The following is a 20,793-nucleotide window of genomic DNA, read 5'->3' on the forward strand; positions in this document are numbered from 1 at the left end:
AGTCACACCGTTTCTCAGAAGCAGGTAACAGCGTAACTGGAGGTGCTGTGGGGCCACCCAAGCCCTGCCAGCCCACTGGTGGGTTCTGTTGGGTTTGGTTCAGCAGAAGGTAAAGTGGCCAATATGACACCACACATCTCAGGTTAACCGTTCTCCAGTGACTTGTCCAGAGAAAAGTCTTACAGCGCTGCGAGGAAACGCTCATGAGCTTTGCGTTGGACATTAGCTTGGTTCTTACACCACCTCCACCACTGCGTCCCTGAAAGCAAAGTCCTTCATTCTACTCCCACGGCCCAGGTCCCTCAAACAGTCCCGACACTGTTTGTGGAGTTGCGTGGCAAACACAAACAAGCGCTGCAGAACTGGGTTAGTGCCAGTGAACGCTCCCATCACAAGTGAGATGATGCCCTGCGCTGGGGAGATGCTGTGGCGTCACTTCCTAACAGAGATGGCTTTTGCTCCAACTAGGTGTTGTGCTGAAGACCGAGAATATGCCAAGCCCGAACAGTCTACACCCAGCGCAAAGCGCCAGACCCACGGCTCTGCCCACGCTGCCTCAGCAGCCTGACAACATTGGGGTCCCTCCGTACCTCTCTGCGTTTCGCTTCATTCTTCCTGTATTTGGTGAAGAGATGACACAAGATGTTCCCACAGCAGCAGGCGACGTGCACCAGGGGCCCCTCTTTGCCCAGGCTCAGCCCAGAGGACACGGCCAACACTAAGGTGATGGTTTTGATGATCAGCGTCCACTTGCCCAGGTAGCCTCTAATGATGAAACCACTTAAGATAGTTTTGATCTGGAAGTCAAGCACACAAAGCTCTACAGGCTTTCATTCAAGCCCTGGGCAGAGCTCCTCTTTTACCAGGCACTCCCAATCCTGCCCTCAACTTTCCCTTACAGCTTTCAGAGTCCCTCCCCGCCATCCAAAGTAACGTACAGTCGGTAAAAACATCCTCCCTGCAAAGGCAGAAACAGCCATTTGAGTCCTTCCTTCGGGACTATTCTCCCTGCTGAAGAAAAATCCAAGGCTTGTGGAGCCTGTCTTACACAAACGGGGTGCTTTTGTTTGTACCTTCTCCAGTAAAGGCCAAAATACTTTGCTTTTTTAAAGGGATTGCCTGGAGACTTAAGGACTAGACATGCCTCAGTAATAGTTTGGAAAAAAGCATACATTAAGTCACCATCTAAAGTGCAAGGAATTATTATTCCATAGCAGGCACGTCTCATCTTTGCATGGTGGATCCCTACCCCACCTTAAAAAAACCCATGTCGCTTCCTTTCTCACTCACCTCTGGGATCCCTGAGCCACAGGCGTAAGGAGCAAAGCCCTTCACGAGTAACACCGCAAGAAGGGAGAACAACAAGGCCCAGATAACGTACATGAAGTAGTTTAGAATGTATGCAAAAGCCCCCTGAAATGCAGAGGAAGTTACCCAGATTAGATGATTTCAACTGAGATCACATCAAAGCCGCGCGCTGAAGCCAGCACACGGGAACAGGTCACCTCCCTTACGGTTATCAGCCAAAAGCGAGGAGAACTACAGTAAGTCTGAGGTTTCAAGGACAAGATTCATTTGCTGGGATATGAGAGTATGAACCAATCATATCTCCAAAGACCGTTCTATAAAACAGCAAACAAGGCGCACCAGTAGCTCGGTACTGGGATCAGTGCTGTCCCAGTCACACAGGCGGCTCCACCGGGGAGAGCTGCCAGAAAGGCACAACTTGAGCTCGCCCGGCATTCCTCTAAAACCTCGGTGGGCAAAAACCCTCCACGCAGCAGTTCTCAGACACGCGGCTAAAACACTGGGCTTGTAAATGCAGCAACGTTTTGCTTCCCCCCGAGGACAACATGTAACTTGTTTGGGTTTATTTACACCCTTGGAAGACCCCAACGATGAACGTTAAACCACGGAACCCCCCAGAGCTCGCACTTCTGGCATGTACATCCAGATCGCTAGCAAGGGGCGGTACAGGCTGGGGAAATGGGGCGTTTCAGCAGCAAAGCCAGCTGTAGGCACACGTCACCTCTCCATGGCCGAGGATCAGCTGGGACCAGCTCTTCCACTCGGGACACTTGTCTCTGTCCGTAAAGGTCGTGTTGGATTTCCAGCAGCAGTGCTCGTGGTTGAACCAGAAGCCTGCTAAACACACGCCTTCTTTCAAATCTGTCATCCAGTGGGCAGAAATGTCTATCAGACCCGCTAAGGAACCTAGTTTAAAGGGAAAAAAAATAAAATTTAATTATTTAATGTTATGTTAATGTTGGAGTCAGCCTTATGCAGACTCCAACACCTAAAGGTTACAGTCTGCCCTACTAATTTTTGACTCTCCTACCAACAGATAGAGCAGGACCGATATTTTTGCCCACAATTAACTTTTATTCTATAGAGAGCTAAATGGGAAGATTGGCTTAAGCATACATATTGAAAAGAGCAGGTCAGGAAACAAAGCATGCCTCATAGTACTTCAGAGGCTGACCATCGCAAATGGCGCTCAAACCCACCCTACATCACTAGAAATGAATTTTTCTCAATTACACTGAATAAGTGCTTGTTCTATACAGCACAGCAAGCAGCCTGAGAGGCAGAGGGGGACGCACTGCACTGCTGGAGGACACAGACAAAACATGTCACCGGTCCCCGGCACAAGAGCTGGAATGCAAGAGTTATACTAACTACGCTAAGACTGTGACAGGAATAACTCTGAATCTGGAGAAAAGATTTCCAATCCCAATTTAAAAAAAAAAAAAGAGAGGAAAGTTACAACTGTGCCAAGTGAAACAAAGCAAGCAGAGAGCCACACAGAAAGTAATTCAGATTTTAGAAGAGGAACCTTCAAGCAATTCCTTATTTTTCTGTTAAGAACAACTCCTACAATGCCCACAGATGAACGCTGCAATCAGCTCCGTTTCAACGAAAATGGCACATCCGCACAGAGACCAGAGACCTCTGATCTGCAGGAGCAGGTGCCAGCACAAGCTCCAGGGGCAGCAATAAACATTTAGCAAATCTTCCAGTTAATGAAAAACTGGCGAGCAGCTTTCCTATGTAAATATTAACAGAAGATTTAATTTCACTCCTCGTGATGAATGCTTAGCTGCTTTCTATCGGGAAGAGCTGTATCCAGCCGATTTACTTCTGCACTGGGTCCAAAGTTTGCTTCTGAAGTCATTCCGAAGGTCCCAGCCAGCCAACCTCTGCAAGAAGGCCGACTGCCCAAGAAACACCTCTCACCTTTTATATCCAAGTATAGGAAGGAAAAAGAAAAAAGAAAATCTTTCCAGCAATCCTTGGGATTAACCTCTCCTTTGTCAGTGAGGAGCGTTCAGCAGAGATGTACAACGCTCTCCTCTGACCCACATTTGACCAGCTCTGTTCTGCCAAATTAATTATTTTTTATATTTCAGAGCTCTGTACCAGCAGATCCAGAGCAGTGTCCTGGATCGCTTTCAGTCTCAGCTTTGTATCTGCCTATTTACACCAACACAGCCTCAAAGAACACAGAAGTAATTCTCTGTAAATTGCAAAGCAGCAGCAGAGCCATAAATACCGGTGCAGCCCCTCGCACAGCCCTTGCTCCAGGGCCAAAGGCTCCTCCCCAGCCATCTGCCCGCGTTCGTGGGAGGAACTGACTTTAGAGGACTTTTTAGACCGAGGTTTGCTCTTACCTGCCAACAACCCGATGAGGAGCATCAGCAACCAGCCCGAGAAGGCATCGCTCACGCTGTGTATCAGCGCCCAGGTGGACTCTTTACTTCTACTGGTGATCTAGAAAAGGGTTTTTCAAAAAGAAACAACAATCTGTTAAAGACGCTGATCTACTTTGGTGTAAGTGCTGTAAAAACTACATGGTGAGGTGATCAGTGGAAGATTAGCCCCTAACATTGAAAGCCATAGCTATCACGACATATTCTGCTCTGAGGGGCGCGAGGAATAGCACCAGGCAGCGGCTGCTCCCACGGCTGGTGCAGCAAATGCAGCTCTGGGCAGCAGATGTGCAAGAACAGATCAAGGATATTGCCATCTTTCCCAGCAAAAAAAGAAAGTATTCAAGTAACGCTCTCCTCCTAGATGTCTTCTGCACAAAAACGAGACAAAATTCTTCCTTTAATGTTTTAAGGCCATCACTTGTTAGTAACAGCCAGTTACCAGTATATCCCCATGCCACGCGCAAACCTGAAGACTGGGGAAACAGTTCTTTCACTTTGTCCCCAGCAGCTTCTGGATCCCGCCTGGCCAGTACCGATACCCACCAGCGGCGAGAGCAAACAGGGGCTGTCACCAGCCCGTCAGAGTCCCCAGCTACTGCCCCACATCTGCAACTCCAACCAGCCGTCGCTCTGAGCAGAGGGGACTCTGCCGAGCGCTGCTCAGCCGGGCACGAGGCAGGGCAGCGGTTTAACACCCGCAGGGAGGAACGGTGAGGCTGGAAGCAGGCTGTGCTGGTGGCACTGGGAAGATCTCAAACCGAGATGCCCCAGGAGGGTGAGCTCCTCCTCAGGGGCTCTGGCCCCGTCTGAGGGCTGAAGCCTGGCAGCGTCGCTGCTCTTGACAGGCGGACAAAAGGGCGACAGAACAGCCATTGCGTGCCCCCATTCCCCCGGCTGCCTCGACCCAGGGACACATTCCAGTACACCACTATTATTCCCAGATAAAAAGGCACATTGATGCAAACAACTACCACTTGCTAAATGAGGAATAAATAAAGTAAGAATCCCTTCTGCCTGAATGAGCATTGCTTTTTTCTCTGGATTTTTGTCTTTCAAATGCCGCATGGACCAGGAGTGGAAGCGCTGATGAATCAAGGCAGGGGCTGGGGCGGGTGCCAAAAATGATTTCCTTTATATTTCTTCTCATTGGACCAACCCTACAGCTCTTTGGCCAGCAGGAACTTCTGCCTTGACCCGATTTCAGCTTCTTTCGATAGACAGAAGCGATCTTTTTATACGAGCACCTCTGCAGACAGGGGACAGATCGTCCTGTTCCACGCTGATGGGCATCACCTATGTATAGGCACATCTGTGCCCGGGGCGTACGTGTGCGCAGCCTCGCGGGTTTGTATTCTTCATCCATAGATGGGGACAGGTTTTTGGGCAGGAGGTATTGGGAGCATGGAGCCCCTTAATTGGGTCTGTACTCGCTCGGGTTTGGGCACTACACTGTATTTATTGTATGTACTCACACACTGAGCAGGGCCCGCGTTCAGTTTGTGCGCTGTTATTAAGACACAAGTTGTTTTGTGAGGCTCAGGAAAAAAAAAAAAAAAATAATTGAAGAATATTTTGACAAGCAAATAGACAAGTTGAGTTCAGTCATCACCCTACAAGAGTTCTGCCAGCAAGGGCTTCTCGTGAATCAGGAGCATGCTGAGGACAGCGGTACTTTATTTAAAGCATCCCTTGCTTTCCAAGCAGATTCCTTTAATTGCAGAGAGCAGCGACGTTCCGGGAATGAATTCTGGAAGAACTGCACTTAGTTTTCTCAAACATGCAGCACAGAACAATTCCAACAGAAAGAGAATCGTTCACAAGTGCAATTGCATGAGCAGAAAACCAGCTTGTTTCTTTATCAATAAACAGGATCATGGGTGTGTAGATTCTTCCATTAGAAACCATGCAATAGCAATGCAATTCTTCCAAGTAAGACACGCACCTTCCATGAGCAGGAGTGCAGGTTTTCCTGTGCTTCAGAGCCAAGCAAGTTTAACACGGCATAAGAAAACGCACCATTAAGTCATTTAAGATGCGGATCAGAAATCCACCAAAGCTTTTAAGTAAATAAAAACCTTCAGAAGAGACGCAGCAATTGATAGATTGCAGCACGTTCAATTTCTCTCAAACTAAAGATCCTGCAGAGAGGCTCAGTTCCCATCCCAAAGGTGATCCCTCCATCCCAGGTCTATCTCCAGCACATGCCTCCCCCGTCTGACAATCACAACTGGGATTCGCTCTAGCAAGTTAGTTACTCTGCCTTCGGTGCCAGCAAGGAGTAATAAGAATTTTTACCTCTCTGTGCCTGTCCCGGTCCCTGGACTTCTCTCGCACCCAATCTATAGTGTTAAAATCTTCGTAGGTCCCCACACCAGGAAGAGGTTCCTCCAGGAAATCCATCATTGTGCTTGTGCCGTTCATCCCTCCTCCATTATATGAGGAAAATCCTGGGGGGAGAAATTGAGCATTTCTTAGTTTTCACCCTTTTTAGGAAAAGAAAAAAACATCGCCAAAACGCTAACTTAGTGGGAAATCCACAGATTTCAGTGGAAGCAAAGAGCTAATGAGCTGTTCCTTGAGCTAAATAGGCCAAGCAAGGCTCCGGGGATGACGCGGGCAGCAGGGCATGCGCTTCCCCAGCTTCAGCAGTTCACGTAGAGACGGGTTGTTCCCGGAAACGACTGCTCAGGAACCAGCAAAGTAAATCAACACTAGCATCTACGTGTTAACTTTTCCCTAAACCCAGAACTTTGAGGAAAGCAGAGGGGAGAGGGAGAGGAGAAGGGGAATATTTGAGCCTCCTGGCAGAGCCAAGGGGAGTCCCAGGTGGATGCGGTGAAGGTGAAAGCAGGAAGGGCAGGAGGGCTGTGGATGGGAACAGGGAGACAGGAGAAGGAAAGCATCTCACCCCCATCGCTGCGGGGGGGCTGGAGGGCCTGAAAAACAGAAAGCGGTACCAAACTGGGGCTTGCAACTGCCCTTCGGGTGAAACAAACTTGGCCCAATCATTCGATCTTCTATCTAACCGGCTCCAGCCCGTGGAAAACGATGCTTAGTGTGGATGTACGTTCCCCAGGTTTTGGTGACAAGACAGTGTCTTCACAGACAGGAGCAGAGAACAAGGCTGTGGGACAGGGTAACGCGAGGGCCTACAGAAACTGATTAATCTACAGCATGACGAGCGTGGCCAGGTCCAACTGAAGACCACAAACAAGGGCTTCACATGGTACAAGCCACGCTCCCAAGCAAAGCCTCCGGAGAGGCATCCCCCGGTTCCACCATCCTCTGCCAAGAAAATAAATCCATTAATCATAGAATCGTTGAACTCCTGGGGTTGGAAGGGACCTTGAAAGATCGTCTAAGTCCAACCCCCTTAGTCCTGGACCTCAGCATAGAAAATGGGTCAGATCCAGTGGATTAATGCTGTCTCCATGTCCCCAGGCGTTCAGTTCACGGCCAGTCCCCAGCCAAGCTGATGTTCAGCCCCCGCTGAGCGGGAGGCAGCAGAGCAGAACCTGCCCTTGCAGCATCCGGGGCAGTAGCCTTGGACCTGCACGGATTTTACCTGCCCTGGGAAATCTCTTCCACCTGGAAAACAGCCATTAATCTATTCCTGCTTTCCTTTGCTCCTACAACAAAATACTGAGCAGCTTTGATCTAAAAGGAACCTATAAAACTCCCATTAATGTAACACTTGCTCCTTTAAAAGCAGGTTTCTTAAAGCCCCTTGCAAGCAGTTTGAGGAGAGTGTTGAAACACACCAAGGGAAAAACAAAACAAAGGTCTTTTAAACCTTATCCAAGGAAATCAAGCAGTTTTCTTGACAGTAATTGACATGGAACAAGCTTTTCTGTGCCACTCAGCCCAAACCTCATTCCTTTGCTTGTGCAAGCACCGAGGCCCCCGCTCCAAGTCAAACACCTACGGAACCCTTCAGGAAGTACTCCATGTATTTTTCTTTCTAAGCCACCAAATGCTGAAAGGGCAGAAATTCCACGGGTTACTCCAAGAAACACTCTGTTACGTTTCGGTAGAGGTGAAAGGTGCCCTGCGGTCCATGATCCATTATGCAAAAGCCCCCTCAGAACATGCAGGTGACACTACTTTACGCACTGAATACTGGTTTTGAAGCTCCCTGAAGAAGGCTTTCATGCTGCTCTCGCTCCCAAAGGCTGACAGCTGGAGACCTCCCAAGCTTTACACCTGCTATGATGCAATCCGGGTTGTATTGTTTTTTTCCATTTCTAAAAACTAAAACCACGCTAAAGGGAAATCAGTTACAAAAGCACAGGAGCCAGGACGGGATGCTGGGAGCCGCGAGCTGGGAGCCCCCGCGTTTGCAGGACTTGGGCTCTTCAGCCTTCCCACGCTGAACACCTTTTCTGTTACAAGCAAACTGGGGAGAGAACAGCAAGTTTTCTACATCGAGCCTGGCTGATGATGGACACACGTTCTGGAGTTGGCCGATAGCCACCACGGCACCTTTGGCAGTCCTGGGCACTGCTATCGTACTGGGATGCCCCTACGAGAAGCCCGCAGCGAGCTACCAGCCTACCTGCGGTGCCAACTTTCTGTTTAACAAACGGAGGAGCAAAGGACCCAACTGACGCACGTGAAGGGGGGAAGGATGCAACTGGTAAGTGCTCCTTTTGCGCCCACAGCCCGCCCCCACCTCCGGGAAGGCAGCCCCCCAGCGAGACGCGATGCAGTCCTTGCACCCTGCATTTGGAGGGGGCAGAAGCAGCAGGGAGTTGCACAGATGAACATCCCTGACATCCCAGCTCTGAAAACCTTTTAAAAAAGTCTTCTCAACATATATTGCTGGTGGGAAAAGGAGCAGAGTAAGGTGCTGCCGGCCAGCTAACACGCACGTTGAGCAATCTCCGTAAGCGGTGGCCAGCCAGCAGCAAACCAAAGGGAAGCAGAGCACGGAACATAAGCGAGAGGCAGTGAGAGACCGAACTCCTCAGCAGCCCATTGCCCACCTGAGCTGGGAAGCCCGAAATAACCACAAACCATTCACAGCACACCAAAGCCACTTCTACTCCGTATGCTCTGCGCAGCAAGCGTGACTTCACGTACTCCTGGTAATCCATACCAGCAGAGCACACACCACACACGCTCTTCCTCCAGCAATACCAGCTGCAAAGCGCTTCCAAGGGCGTACACACGGAGACACGGGCAGGAGAGGAAATCTAAGCACAGTTCTGTGAGACACTAAGTGTTTACAGTCATCCAGATGAAAAAAAAAGAAAAAAAAAAAGATGCAAACCCCAAAATGCAGTCAAAATTTTAAGGTGGTGGGGAAGAGGAGTACTAAAACTCCCATGCAGAAGAATAATGTTTAATATTTCATTTAGCTTATTCAGGGTGCAAATACCACTAGGCAAAGATGCCTTCGGACGGGGAGAAGTAAGGAATTCAAACAATCGCTCTCTACCCCATCGTCTAAAGTCAAGAGAGGGGAATAAAGGCCCATGATGTTTTCCCAAGCCATTTCCCAGACTGGCACAGCGGCCTCTTAACAGCAAAAAAGATGCAAGAAAACAAGATGAGTCATGTAGCATAACTGACAGCTACCACCAAATAACCCACTTTAAAAAGGCTCCTTGCTTCATTTGGGACAAAAAAAAAAAAAAAAAAAAAAGGTTAACTGAAGTTCTGAGAGATCTTCCTAAGTGGTGAGTGCACAGAGTGCGAGCCCCACCAGCCCGACTTGCACTGTAAAGAAAATGGGGCGCGTTTGCTGAGAGCCAAGAGGAATTACTCTGTTTTTAACAACAGTTTTCACTTATGAAGCCAGCAGCTTGGAAATATAAACTGGCATCAATGCTTTCAGAGAGCGCCCCGTTCAAATATCCCCACTGGGGTTCCCAAGCACTGTTCTACAAATCTGCTGGACCAAACGCTCCTTGAATAAATCGTCCTAATAACAACAGACAACCGAGTTCAGCAGGTGCAGTGCTCGCATACCTGCAACTCCTCCTGCAAGCCTGCGTGCCCGCGTAAAGCCATCCGGGTGGTGCTTCCTCACAGCCTCTCAAAGCAACCAACCCCCTCTCAAGCAGTTATGTGACAAAGGGGACAAGACGGGGCATCGTCCCAGTCAACCACAGCTCAAACAAGTCACACCTACAGTTCAGATCTTCACAGCAAAGGCCATGGACGTGGAGACCATGATCGTAGCAGAACAACTGAACCAGGGAGGCAAGCCCGGGTTTGATCCAGTGCGTCACCTCGATGGTGGCACCGGGCTGTGAGCATGCCACTACCTCCCAAACCACCCAACATTCCAACGCCTATCTGGGCCAGTCTATGGCATACCAGACGCTCTCACCATGGCCACCAGCTTGCTCACCTGGGTCCAATTCCCATTTCCAGGGTCCCCTCTCACATTACGGCAGACTTTTGACATCATCACTTAGATAGTGGCTGCTTTTCTGGGAAAGTAAACTATACATTTGGGGGTGGAAGGGTGGTTAATGACTGTTGTTAGCAGCATAAAGGAAAGCCAGCATCCATCCAAGCATCCACTTTAGCTCTGTCCCCCAGACAAGGGAACCACCATCACCACATCACTTTTAGAGCAGGTTCAGATGTCAGCGATGAGGCGGCTCTGGCAGGGGGGTCTTTGAGGCCTTGCTAAGTGTGGGTGACGGGTTTCTACTAAGCCCAGCGATGCAGAGCACAACCCTGTGTCTACATGGAGAAACAGAAGGTGAACGACTGCCTCTGCACACCCACCTCTCCAAGCCAAGCACCCAGCCAGAAGAGCTTGCTTTTGTTTCTACAGAAATGACCCTACTCTTCCAGAAGTGCAACAACAATTCCTGTCTGGCTTTCACTGGCTTTTCAATTTATTCTGGCACACCTACCATAATATTTCCTAAAGATAAAAGGATACAGTTGTCCTTAAAAAAAAAAAAAAGTACTAATACAGCGGTGTTAAACCTAGTTAACTGAGACTACTTTGAGAAGCATTTTCTGCAAGAAGAGGAGATCAGGGTCATTCCTTGCTCACTCTTCTGGAATAACTGCCCAGAGCAGCGACTTTTAGCTGTCCTGGGAACACCCTCCCAGCTCAGAGCTGCCCCAGAGCCACAGGAACAAAGACCCCGAGGGGACACTCGGCACCCAGCACTGCCCCGACACGGGAGAGGGGCTGCAGGCCGTCACCCCTCAGACCCACCCTGCCGTACAGCACTGGGGGTCCCGCGGGTACCAGCCCCACGGATCCCATCCACATCTCACCGGCAGCTGCTCGGGGCATCTCGCGACGGGGCTGAAGGGATGGTGTGACGTGACCCGCACACTGGGGACCAGCCTGGAGCCTGCTCTTCTCTCCAGCCTGGCCCCGTCCAGCCCAGCCTGCCCTCCCTGCAGCAGCAGGGCTTGTATTACAACATCAGAACCCCGTCGTTCCAGCCATGCACGGCGATTTCACAGCCGGGTAAGCGGGTAAGCAGTCCATTCAACAGAAGATAATGAGAAAATGTCCTTATATTTTTTTCCAGGAGTATTACTGAACTATAAAATGGCTGACGGGCATAAATATTTATCAAGATCATATTTCTTGCCTCAGCTTGTTGCAAATCAAGGATCCTAGGATAACAAGATAGGAATAAAGGAAGCAAATGAGCTCAGTAATACCTGGTCAAAAGATGATCATACAGGTCTCCCCAGTTCCTGATGTACAGATCTCTAAATCAGTATTTAATGCTTACAGACAGCAAGTCAAATGTGACCTTGTTAGAGATACAGTTCATTTTTTAAACACAGATTTGTTAGCATTTTGATCACCTCTTCTCCCCAAAATGGGTTAATGTTCCACTTTAGAGAGTCTGCCTGGCTTAAAAAAAAAAAAAGAAAAAAAAAAAAAGGCATCGCTTGTGCGCTTGTTAAAGTTACAGGGCTGTGCCATTGCAGCGCAGCAAACCCCCAGGGCTTTATGACTTGTCCTGCCGGCACAGCAAGGTGACAGCCAGGCACCCGGGAGAGGTCTGCTCCCCTTGCTCTGGCGAATCTGGAAAAAGGAAGGGGTTTGCGGACAAAAGGGAGCCGGGCAGTAAACAACCAACCATTACACAGCAGAAATCCAGCAGCGGAAACCCAGCAGCAGGAGCTCAGCAGACCACCCGGCTGCTCCCGGCCCGACCACCCCTCCACCCCAGCGCAGGAGCGGCTCCGGAGCCCAGTGCCAGCAGTTTGCCGCCCCGCAGCCCCCCAGCCACGCTGCCCCTTGTCTCCCGTCCCCTCTTCCTCCCTGGAGGGGTCTCCTCACCCTCGCTCAGCCGCTCCGGAGCGCCCTGGGGAGCCCATCCATCCCACGGCCACCCGGGTGGAGGGCCGGCGTGCGCTCCTTCGTCTCACGGCGGCACTTGCTGCATCCTTTTGCTCCGGACTTGGCCAAAGCCGAGCCGGCGGCGGCGCTGGGCCCTCCCCGCACGCCTGGCGTGGCGTCACCGTCACCGGCGGCCGTCACATGAGCTGGCCCTTGCACCTCGCTGGCAGGGGCAGGATTTGCGCCGCACGGGTAGAGGTCCCGCCGGCAGGCGGGGAAGGACCGGGCTGCACCGGCGACGGCCACCCCCGACGCGCCCCGACGCCGCGAGTGGAGCCCTCGGGGCGCCTTATCCGGTAGAACGTATTCCCCGGGACTAAAACGTGCCCGCCCGCCGTGCTGCACAGGCTGGGGAGCGCAGAGAGCCGAAGCCGAGCGCGCAGGGGCTGTAGGATGGAGAGCGGCTCGCTGCTACCGCGGCTCGCTGCCGGGAGGGCGAGAGCTGTGCAGGCACATCCCCCTCACCCCCACGCACCGGGCAAACCCCGCACCCGCCCACCGCACCCAAGGTCTGTCTGGGGGGGGGGCACACCCCAGAGGTGAGCACCCAGTTACCCCAGTCCGACGGGCGACGCTCCCAGCACGCCAGCCTGGGGCAGACCCTGCTCTGCACCCAAGGGGCTCGGCCGCCCGGCCCAAGGCAAGCTTCAGCGCAGGAAAACCCGCGTTTACCACTGGAGCGTCCCGACACGGGTGGGTCAGTCACAGATGCGAGGAAAACCCCCCTCTCTTTTCCCACCTTGCTGACATTTTGCTTGCTGACTGGCTGGTGGCGATGCTCTTTGCTCGCCGTCCTCCCAGGAGGCAGGCAGGCTCTGAATTGTCCCTTTGTCCTCCCTCAGAGCTGGCCCCAAGCCCTGGGGGCCCCAGGAGCACTCTTTATCTCCCCATTCAGGGTACACAAGAGCTCAAAGGGGCTGGTGATTAAGTTCTCCTGGCTCCAATTTGTTAGAGATAGCTTGTCCTTTAGACACTGTCTGGCGGCTCTGAAACACTACACCCCGGCAAACGGCGACTTTGGGCTCACCCGATACGCTGGCCGCTGGCCGGGGGCTGCTCTGACAACCCCGGGTCTCTGTCTGGAGGTCAAGGAGGAAGGCGGGCAATGAAAAAGCCTGGAGAGATATCTCCAGCTCGGGGATCCATCCCAGAGGTTGGCCCTTTGGCACTTCCATTAGTGGAACCTGCCAGCGGCGCAGCAGCTGAGTGAAATCCCCCGGCTAGCATCCTCCTGAGAGCAGAGCCAGCTGGCCACCCCCATATTGCAGATAGAAACACCACCCACCTCCACTTCCACTGCACAGAGCATGTATGGAGAGCTTAGACAAGGACAGGGCTAGTGGATAAAAACAAAAATCCACATAAACCCAAGCTTCACTAACCCTGCTGCACTTTGGGGTGGTATTTGTTGCTATTGCGATTCTCAATTCTTGCCCTTAAGAGCCCAAAGAGAAAAAGCTTTCTTAAATCCTACAGCAAAAAGATGTTCCAGCCTTTGAAACATTTTTAAGTCTTCCATCGAAAGAAGGGGGGACCACAGTCCTGCCTTTGCTCCCTACAATTTAAAGCACATCCAGAGACTACGGTGATGGCCAGACACGTCTTGCTCCTCCCCAGCCCAGTGTCTGCCTCACTGCCCCAATGAGCGGAGAGAAAAAAGCACAAAATAAGCCAGCACCACTGCTTAACTTACCCACCCAGCCAGAACTACTGTAACCCACTCAGGGGAAACCATTGGTAGTTTAATACTTTTGGAAAGGGATATCAAGGAATTAGGAATCTGTACAACTTAACCTCATAACACACCCCTTGACAGAGGCAACCCCTCATCTAGGGGATATTGTTGTCCCAAAAGTAGATCAGTATGACTTGGAAAGGCAGCTGTTCCAACAGATTTTGCTGAAGGAATCAGGCCTCACAAATCTTATATTAAAAATAAATGAATAAATAAAAATCAACAGGAGTGCAGATATAGCCTGACCATGTGTTTGGGTATCCGTGAAGCTTTGGACAGAATTTTCTTTAGAAAGTCTTAAGCAAATTAAGCTCTTGGGGAGTAGCAGGGAAAGTTTTCTCACAGAAAAGCAACTGGCTGAAGACACAGATTGTTGAAGGCATAAACTCCTGTTTTGGAAACAGGAGGAAAGCAACACTGGAATCCCATTCGCTTCTGCTTGTACTGGACTATTCACTACAGTTCTAAGCGTTCTGGAAAAGTGGTGCCTACGCTTAGGGTAACTGGCGCTGGGTAACCAGCATCTCTTGGGCTGGCTCTGAAGGACCACAGCTGGACTACCAGAGAGCAGAAGCAGCTCATGGCCAAAGCAAGGCGTACAAGGAGGGGGAAGAGACAAATGTAAACAGTGTTATGCACTAAATCAGCATGTTTGACTTAAAAATTCAAGTGTCTGCAGATAATGCCCTGCAAGTCATTGCTCAATATTTGAGAATGGTCAACAAGGAAATAGCTTTTTAAAAAATCCCTTAAACTAAGAAGCAGAAAAGAATTACTGCTGTAGAAGTGCACCTTGAACATCACGTGTAGTTCTGGTCACCTCTACTATGGCACAGAAAGGAGGCGATGCCACTAAGATGAAACAACTTCTGGGAAGCATGACTGTATCCTTAAAAAGACCGTGCCACCCCATCGGCCCTTTGGCCAGGAGTAAAATCTATACTTTGACAACGATTTTGAGAAAGCACTGCTAAGGTTCACTTGATTACCACAGTACCAAGACTACAAGGAATACTAGAAAAGTATTGGGGGATTTTATTAAGGAGCCAAGTTTGATTCCCAAGCACAACTTAACAGCGTGGGAAAAAAAAAAAAAAAAATCACGGAAAGTCTTATCTGTTACCTTTTATTGACGAAATGCTGAAGTCCAAAGCAGAGAAGATAAGAGTGAGAGCGGGACCTGGCGGTGTTGGTTGACTGTTGGCTGAACATGAGCCAGCAGTGTGCCCAGGTGGCCAAGAAAGCCAATAGCATCCTGGCCTGTATCAGCACTAGTGTGGCCAGCAGGATTGGGGCAGAGACTGGGGTGAGGCCCCACCTCAAGTGTTGTGTCCAGTGCTGGGCCCCTCACCACAAGACAGACATTGAGGGGCTGGAGCGAGTCCGGAGAAGGGCAGCGGAGCTGGTGAGGGGTCTGGAGCACAAGTCTGGTGAGGGGCGGCTGAGGGAGCTGGGGGTGTTCAGCCTGGAGAAGAGGACGCTGAGGGGAGACCTTCTCGCTCTCTGCAGCTCCCTGAAAGGAGGGGGTGGCCAGGGGGGGTCGGGCTCTTCTCCAAAGGAACAGGCCATGGGACAAAAGGAAACGGCCTCAAGTTGCGCCAGGGGAGGTTTAGGATGGACATTAGGGAAAACGTCTTCACCGAAAGGATTGTCAAGCACTGGACCAGGCTGCCCAGGGCAGTGGTGGAGTCACCTGTATTTAAAAGCCGGGCAGACGTGGTGCTGAGGGACGTGGGGTAGTGGTGGGTTTGTCAGAGTTAGGTTGATGGTTGGACTCGATGATCTTAAAGGTCCTTTCCAACCTAGACGATTCTGTGATTCTATTCTACGATTCTGCATGCAATCCATAGCGAGTTTTCAGCAATGCACACAGCACAGGAGCAGGCACGAAAAGCCCCTGCAGTCCATTTTAAATCATTTTGACTGAGACAAGTCTGAAGAACTCAGAATATCTACACTTTGGCTCAGCCTCTTGAAGAGCTCTGGCCTTTGGGAAGCAGGTGCATTCTTGCAAACACCAGTTAGGAACAAAGTTTCATAGTCAGTCTAGATCCTACCTGAAGATATGATTCAACACAAGCATCCCGTGTTCCAGGCAAGGCTGGTGGCTCCCACTGGGGACCTGACACAGCACAGAAGTCCTGTCACTCATTAATCAAGAGCTCCTAAGGAAAGCACAGAGGAGCACCGGCTGCCAAATGCACTCCAGATTCACAAATCTACCAAGCAGCAGTGACGCTTCCTCCTCTGCCCCCCTGACAGGATCTATCGGCTCCAGTTCTGGCTGTTTTTTCAACTTGAGACACCACCACTCTTGCAGGAGAGTGACAGTCTTGGAGAAGGCGGTAAGAGAGGGCTGGGTTCTGGTTCCAGAAGGTGTCACTAACTCACCCCCATCCAACGACACAACAGGCAGCAAAAGCGGCAGGTTCCAGCCAGAGGTTTGGAGCTGACTCCACCACGGGAGAACCTCAGTTCCCACCTCTCCAGCTCCACTCAGGCCTGGGCCACCATATCTTCAGGTTGCACACCTGGCACCCAAACATTCGCCAGCAAACGCTTCCTGAACTGAGTAGGTGAAATTTGTAGAGTGAACTGAAACCAGTATTTTGGCAAGCAAGTTTTTACCCTTTAAGATTTCCTCTTTTACTTCTTCTGTGTCAACCCCCACCGTGGACTTAAGCACCCTGCGACTTAAGCAGAGCCTCTTCCAGGGGAACCACTCCTCTCTGCCGCCGGCTTTAGGGCAGCCCCTCCATCACCATCACTCACATGCCAGCGGGGCAGACCCTCGCTTTTTGCACAGAAGTAGCCACAGGCCTTCAAACACCCTGAGCCAAGATGGGAAACAACCAAGTGCTGCTTCCAGGTACCCACCGCTGCTTCTAAGCTTCATAGAATAACAATGTCCCTACAAGAAGTTAAAGAATTTAGCTCCTTCTCTCTAAATATGAAACACAAGCACACATTTAACTTCAGACAGCTGGTACCCCAATGGCTCCCACCAGCAGGAAAGAGAACATGAATTTACAATTACATTACCAGCATCCATAATGTGATTATTTCTGTGTACTTAATTCTGCACATACCAATAATTAATAGCTCTTCAGAAGTAAATTCAGTCACAAGTCATTATTTCAAGCTCTGTGCAGGAGATCTGAAGTGCACCCCCCGACGTGCCCAGTTCTGAAAGTCACTTCCAGCAGCAGTTCCGGCTGGAGCACGCACGCTGCCCAGTCCTGCCCGCGGCTGGTCCCTATGTGCCAGCCACCCTCCTGCGCCTTGGACGGAACCCAGCAAACAACACACTTGGGATGCAAATCTTGCACCTCCCTTTGTGCACAGACAGAGGGTTTTTAACCACAAACCAGTGCTTATCACTCACAGTTAATGCAAACGCTACAAGAACAGTGACCCTTCCTCTGCTTGAGCCTGGAGGCGGTGGGAGGAACCAGGCCAAGCAGAAAGCAATCTCATGCTCCTTACAGGGACTCCAGCAGCAGAAGAGCTGGTCCTTTCGGGTACTGACAGGCGACATTTGAGGAAGTCTGGCTTCATTTGCACTACCTGGAGGCAGACCACATAGCTGAGAAGCAAAACCAGAAGGGTTTCTTTTTGCCTTACAGTAAACAGGGATGGGGGAAGAAGAGGCTGAGAAGGTTTATGCGAAGTCAGGAAGACTTGCAGCCTGCTGTCCAAAATTAAGTATTTTTGCTCTTAAACTAACTTACGATGATGCACAGAAGACAAATCTTGTTGTGTAGTGCCAAAGCTCAGCGAAACCGTGCAGACTGATCTCTCCCCCACTGATTTCACAACCCAGCTCAGACCAGAGGAGGCAGCGACAGACACGTGGTGGCAGGGGAAGCCCAAAGTCTCAGGCTGCATGCAAGCTCAGCACCAAACCCCTTCGTGTTGATACATTTTGAGACTCTCTCCACAACGGACAACCTTTAAAAGTACAGGTAAAGAAGGAGGGAAGGGGAAGGGAGAGTCTCTGTTCGTATCAGGAATCGCTCTGTGTGGTCGTCGCTGCTCATCACACTCACAACGCCTCCCTCGTGACACGACCAGCCCCTTCCCTACCGCAGGTCTTTCAGAAAACTCCAGGAAGAACTATCAAGGCCCCAAAAGCAAAGCAGTGGAGGAGGATATGCTACATTTAATAGCAAAGTAACGACGTGGACAGCTAAGAGAGCAGTTTTCCCCTCTGACAGGATGCACACAGCCCGAGACCAGGCAGCTCAGTGGCTGGAGACAGACAGGCAGCGCCTCCCCACCACAACGAAGTCACACGCTTCTTGTAATTGCCATTTATTTTAAGGAGATTTTCTACTTTGCACAGAACACGCGCCTCCCTCCCACCAGCCTCCGTTACAAAGCAATGCTGGGAGCCAAATGTGGCACGTGAGCAAGCACTTGGCTGTTCCGCAGGAGTCTATTCGTGGGTGCAACGCACCACAGAATCCTGCAAACTATTCACATCGGTGCCATGAAACGCAAGACCCGTCCTAGGCAGAGGCCAGCGGGACCCATACGGAAAATATTTACATGAAATCATACCGAAAGCCACTACGAAAAACAGAAAGAGGAGAGATGCATGGGTTTTACCTCCCATCTCCCTGTCGAGTGGCGGGTCATCATCTGCCATGGAGAAGTCCAGAGATGCTCCTGCTATTTCCAGCATGTCTTCATCACTAGTGCTGCTCTGGAAACTCCCCCGTCGATAGCCTTTCTGATCCATGGCCAGAGCTTCCAAACCTGGGAGCAAAGGGAAAGTTTTTAGGGCACAAGCACGAAGATTCACTTTCTAAGCCAGCTGTGCTGACGCCCACTTGGCACTTTGTCCTGGAGACCAGGAGCCCACACTGCTCTTCCCATGGGAAGGAGAAATGCAGCGATACCACCTGAAGCTTGGGCTAGAACAGGACAAAGCTGGATGTTCACAACTCTGGGCAAAGCTCTTGCACTAGATTTCATATTGCCACATGCCAGAGCCAAACACAAGTCCCAGTATGGCATCTGAACTCAACTGGACAGACATTCAAACACCACGGCGTTACGGTGGCAGGTTCTTACAAGAGAACAAGTTTAGAAAACTTTGGACAGCCAGGCCCCACAGAGGAAAATCCTTCGACAAAAAGGGCTCCTACACACATACCCTCTACTCCTCAGTCCACCGCCTGCTGGAAAAAGGCTCAAACTGGTTTCTGACTAACCAGCTGCCAGCCACAGGACAGGCTTAATCAAGGCAACGAGACCGACGAACTGCAAGCATCCGCCCCAAGCACTAGAGACAGCCCCATCGCCGCTGCCATGGCCCAGGTGCACTGTCCCGTGTCACCCACCGCCACGGCTGGCACTCGGGCGCGGCAGAGCTCCACTGGCGGTGGCACAGGCATTGCTTTGAACATGCCGTGTCATACAAAGTGCACTGTCTGATACGCGTGCACAAGTTAGCACTAACTTCTGCGGCTACGATCCCAAACACAAGAGCAGACCAAATGCCTGGTATAATGTTTTTCTCTATAGAAAACCAATTATATTTCCAAGTTCTTGGTCTAAAAAGCCTCTCAAGGTATTTTCTTTTTCTCCTTTGTATTTCCCACAAAGCCTGTGAATCAATTTCTATCTGCTGATCACTACCAGACAAAGCAATTAGGAACCCACTCTAAGAGCACGTAAAAAATTACTCAGGTCAGCACCACATTAGACAAGGCAAGTGATATCTGCTGACGTATTTTTAAAATAATCTCCACGTGTGTTCTCAACAGGTTTGCAATGATTTTTTTTTCTTTTTTTGACCATTTCACCTCCCACGGTGTCCTTGTATTTACTGCTAGAGCTTGGGCGAAGCCCACCACGCAGGAAGGATCCTCACAGCACAAAAGCGGCCGTGATGCTCTCCAGATGTGCCAAGATCACCTACCTGTCCTCCTCTCAGCTGGGGGCAAGCCATCAAAACCACCCAAGTGAACAATGATCCTTAACCACCTGCACACAAAGCTGCCAACTGCAATCTGGAAGTGTCCTATTAAACTTCCCAAATAACCTGAATTAAGCCACCTCGACCTGCTGCTGGACCTGGGCAGCAAGGAGCTGCCGGCATCAGACCATGACACAAGACCCGTCGTCTCTCCCGCTATTCTCTAGGGTGGCAGGGAAACTATAAAAGCACAAGCTCTGAAAACATAAAAATAAACTAAATTGGAAAAAAAAAAAAATCGTGTCTCAGCCTCAAAAACAGCTCTTGCAACCTGAAAGTGGGAATCTTTTTATCTTAATGAGAAGACAGGCCGTGTTAGCTTTTCTTTTGCAAACATATTTTTCAAGAGAATTACAGAGGAACCAAATATGCAGCTCAGCCTTATTTCAGGAAGGGAAAAAGCCAGCCAGCAATTGCAAACAGTATGAATTACACACTCTGCAGAAAGCACTTCCTATTACAAAAAAAAAAAAAGCCCCCACACCACACAAAGTCTTGGCATTGTCCGAAGTGACGCACTGGGCTCTTCACTGAGCCTTCTTCTGTGGAACACGATGTTACTTAACTTCTAAGCCCTGTTTATTCATTAAACTGGTGCAGAATACACCAGTAAAGAAAGTGCTGAGCTCCGGCTGAGGGGAACTGGGTGTTGGGGAAGGCACCGCTTCCAGCACACCCCCAAAGCAGCGGGACGGCGCGGGCTGCAGCCCTCCATCAACCCACACGGAGAACCCAAGGCAGGAGACACTGGGGAATTCAAAGCTGTTACTTGTCAGCTAACAATAAAAATAATTAAATTTCATTAAAGCGCTGTAGTACTCCTCCAGTAAGCTGCTTCCAGGGCGCAGAGTGGAGGCCAGCTCCCAGCCCAGGAGGCACGGATGGTCTGTTCACCCTGGCAGAGAACTGTAGAAACTCTGTGCACGCGTGTCACAGCGCTTGTCTGCAGCACAACAGGGTTTTATAGGTATTTTCCAATAAGACTCTGTATACGTATAATATATGTGGGAGGCGAAGT

At 50.5% G+C, this 20,793-nt stretch overlaps 1 protein-coding gene across 10 annotated transcripts in view; it reads right to left on the minus strand.

The window, feature by feature from the left end:
* Positions 1-20,793, minus strand: part of LOC141748261 (H(+)/Cl(-) exchange transporter 5) — a 41,625-nt gene that overhangs the window by 9,461 nt on the left and 11,371 nt on the right. For 9 of the 10 annotated variants that reach the window (XM_074599998.1, XM_074599999.1, XM_074600001.1 and 6 more), the window contains 6 exons: positions 18,401-18,550; positions 6,009-6,160; positions 3,672-3,771; positions 2,030-2,214; positions 1,291-1,413; positions 591-797 (listed from right to left, as the gene is read on the minus strand). In XM_074599998.1, the coding sequence (XP_074456099.1) occupies positions 591-797; positions 1,291-1,413; positions 2,030-2,214; positions 3,672-3,771; positions 6,009-6,160; positions 18,401-18,550 (917 nt within the window). Of the gene's footprint in view, positions 1-590; positions 798-1,290; positions 1,414-2,029; positions 2,215-3,671; positions 3,772-6,008; positions 6,161-11,994; positions 12,492-18,400; positions 18,551-20,793 lie in introns of those variants that run through there. The other variant, XM_074600003.1, reaches the window with a different exon arrangement.

The sequence above is a fragment of the Larus michahellis genome, chromosome 9 (genome assembly GCF_964199755.1).
Source record: "Larus michahellis chromosome 9, bLarMic1.1, whole genome shotgun sequence".
Lineage (NCBI taxonomy): Eukaryota > Metazoa > Chordata > Aves > Charadriiformes > Laridae > Larus > Larus michahellis.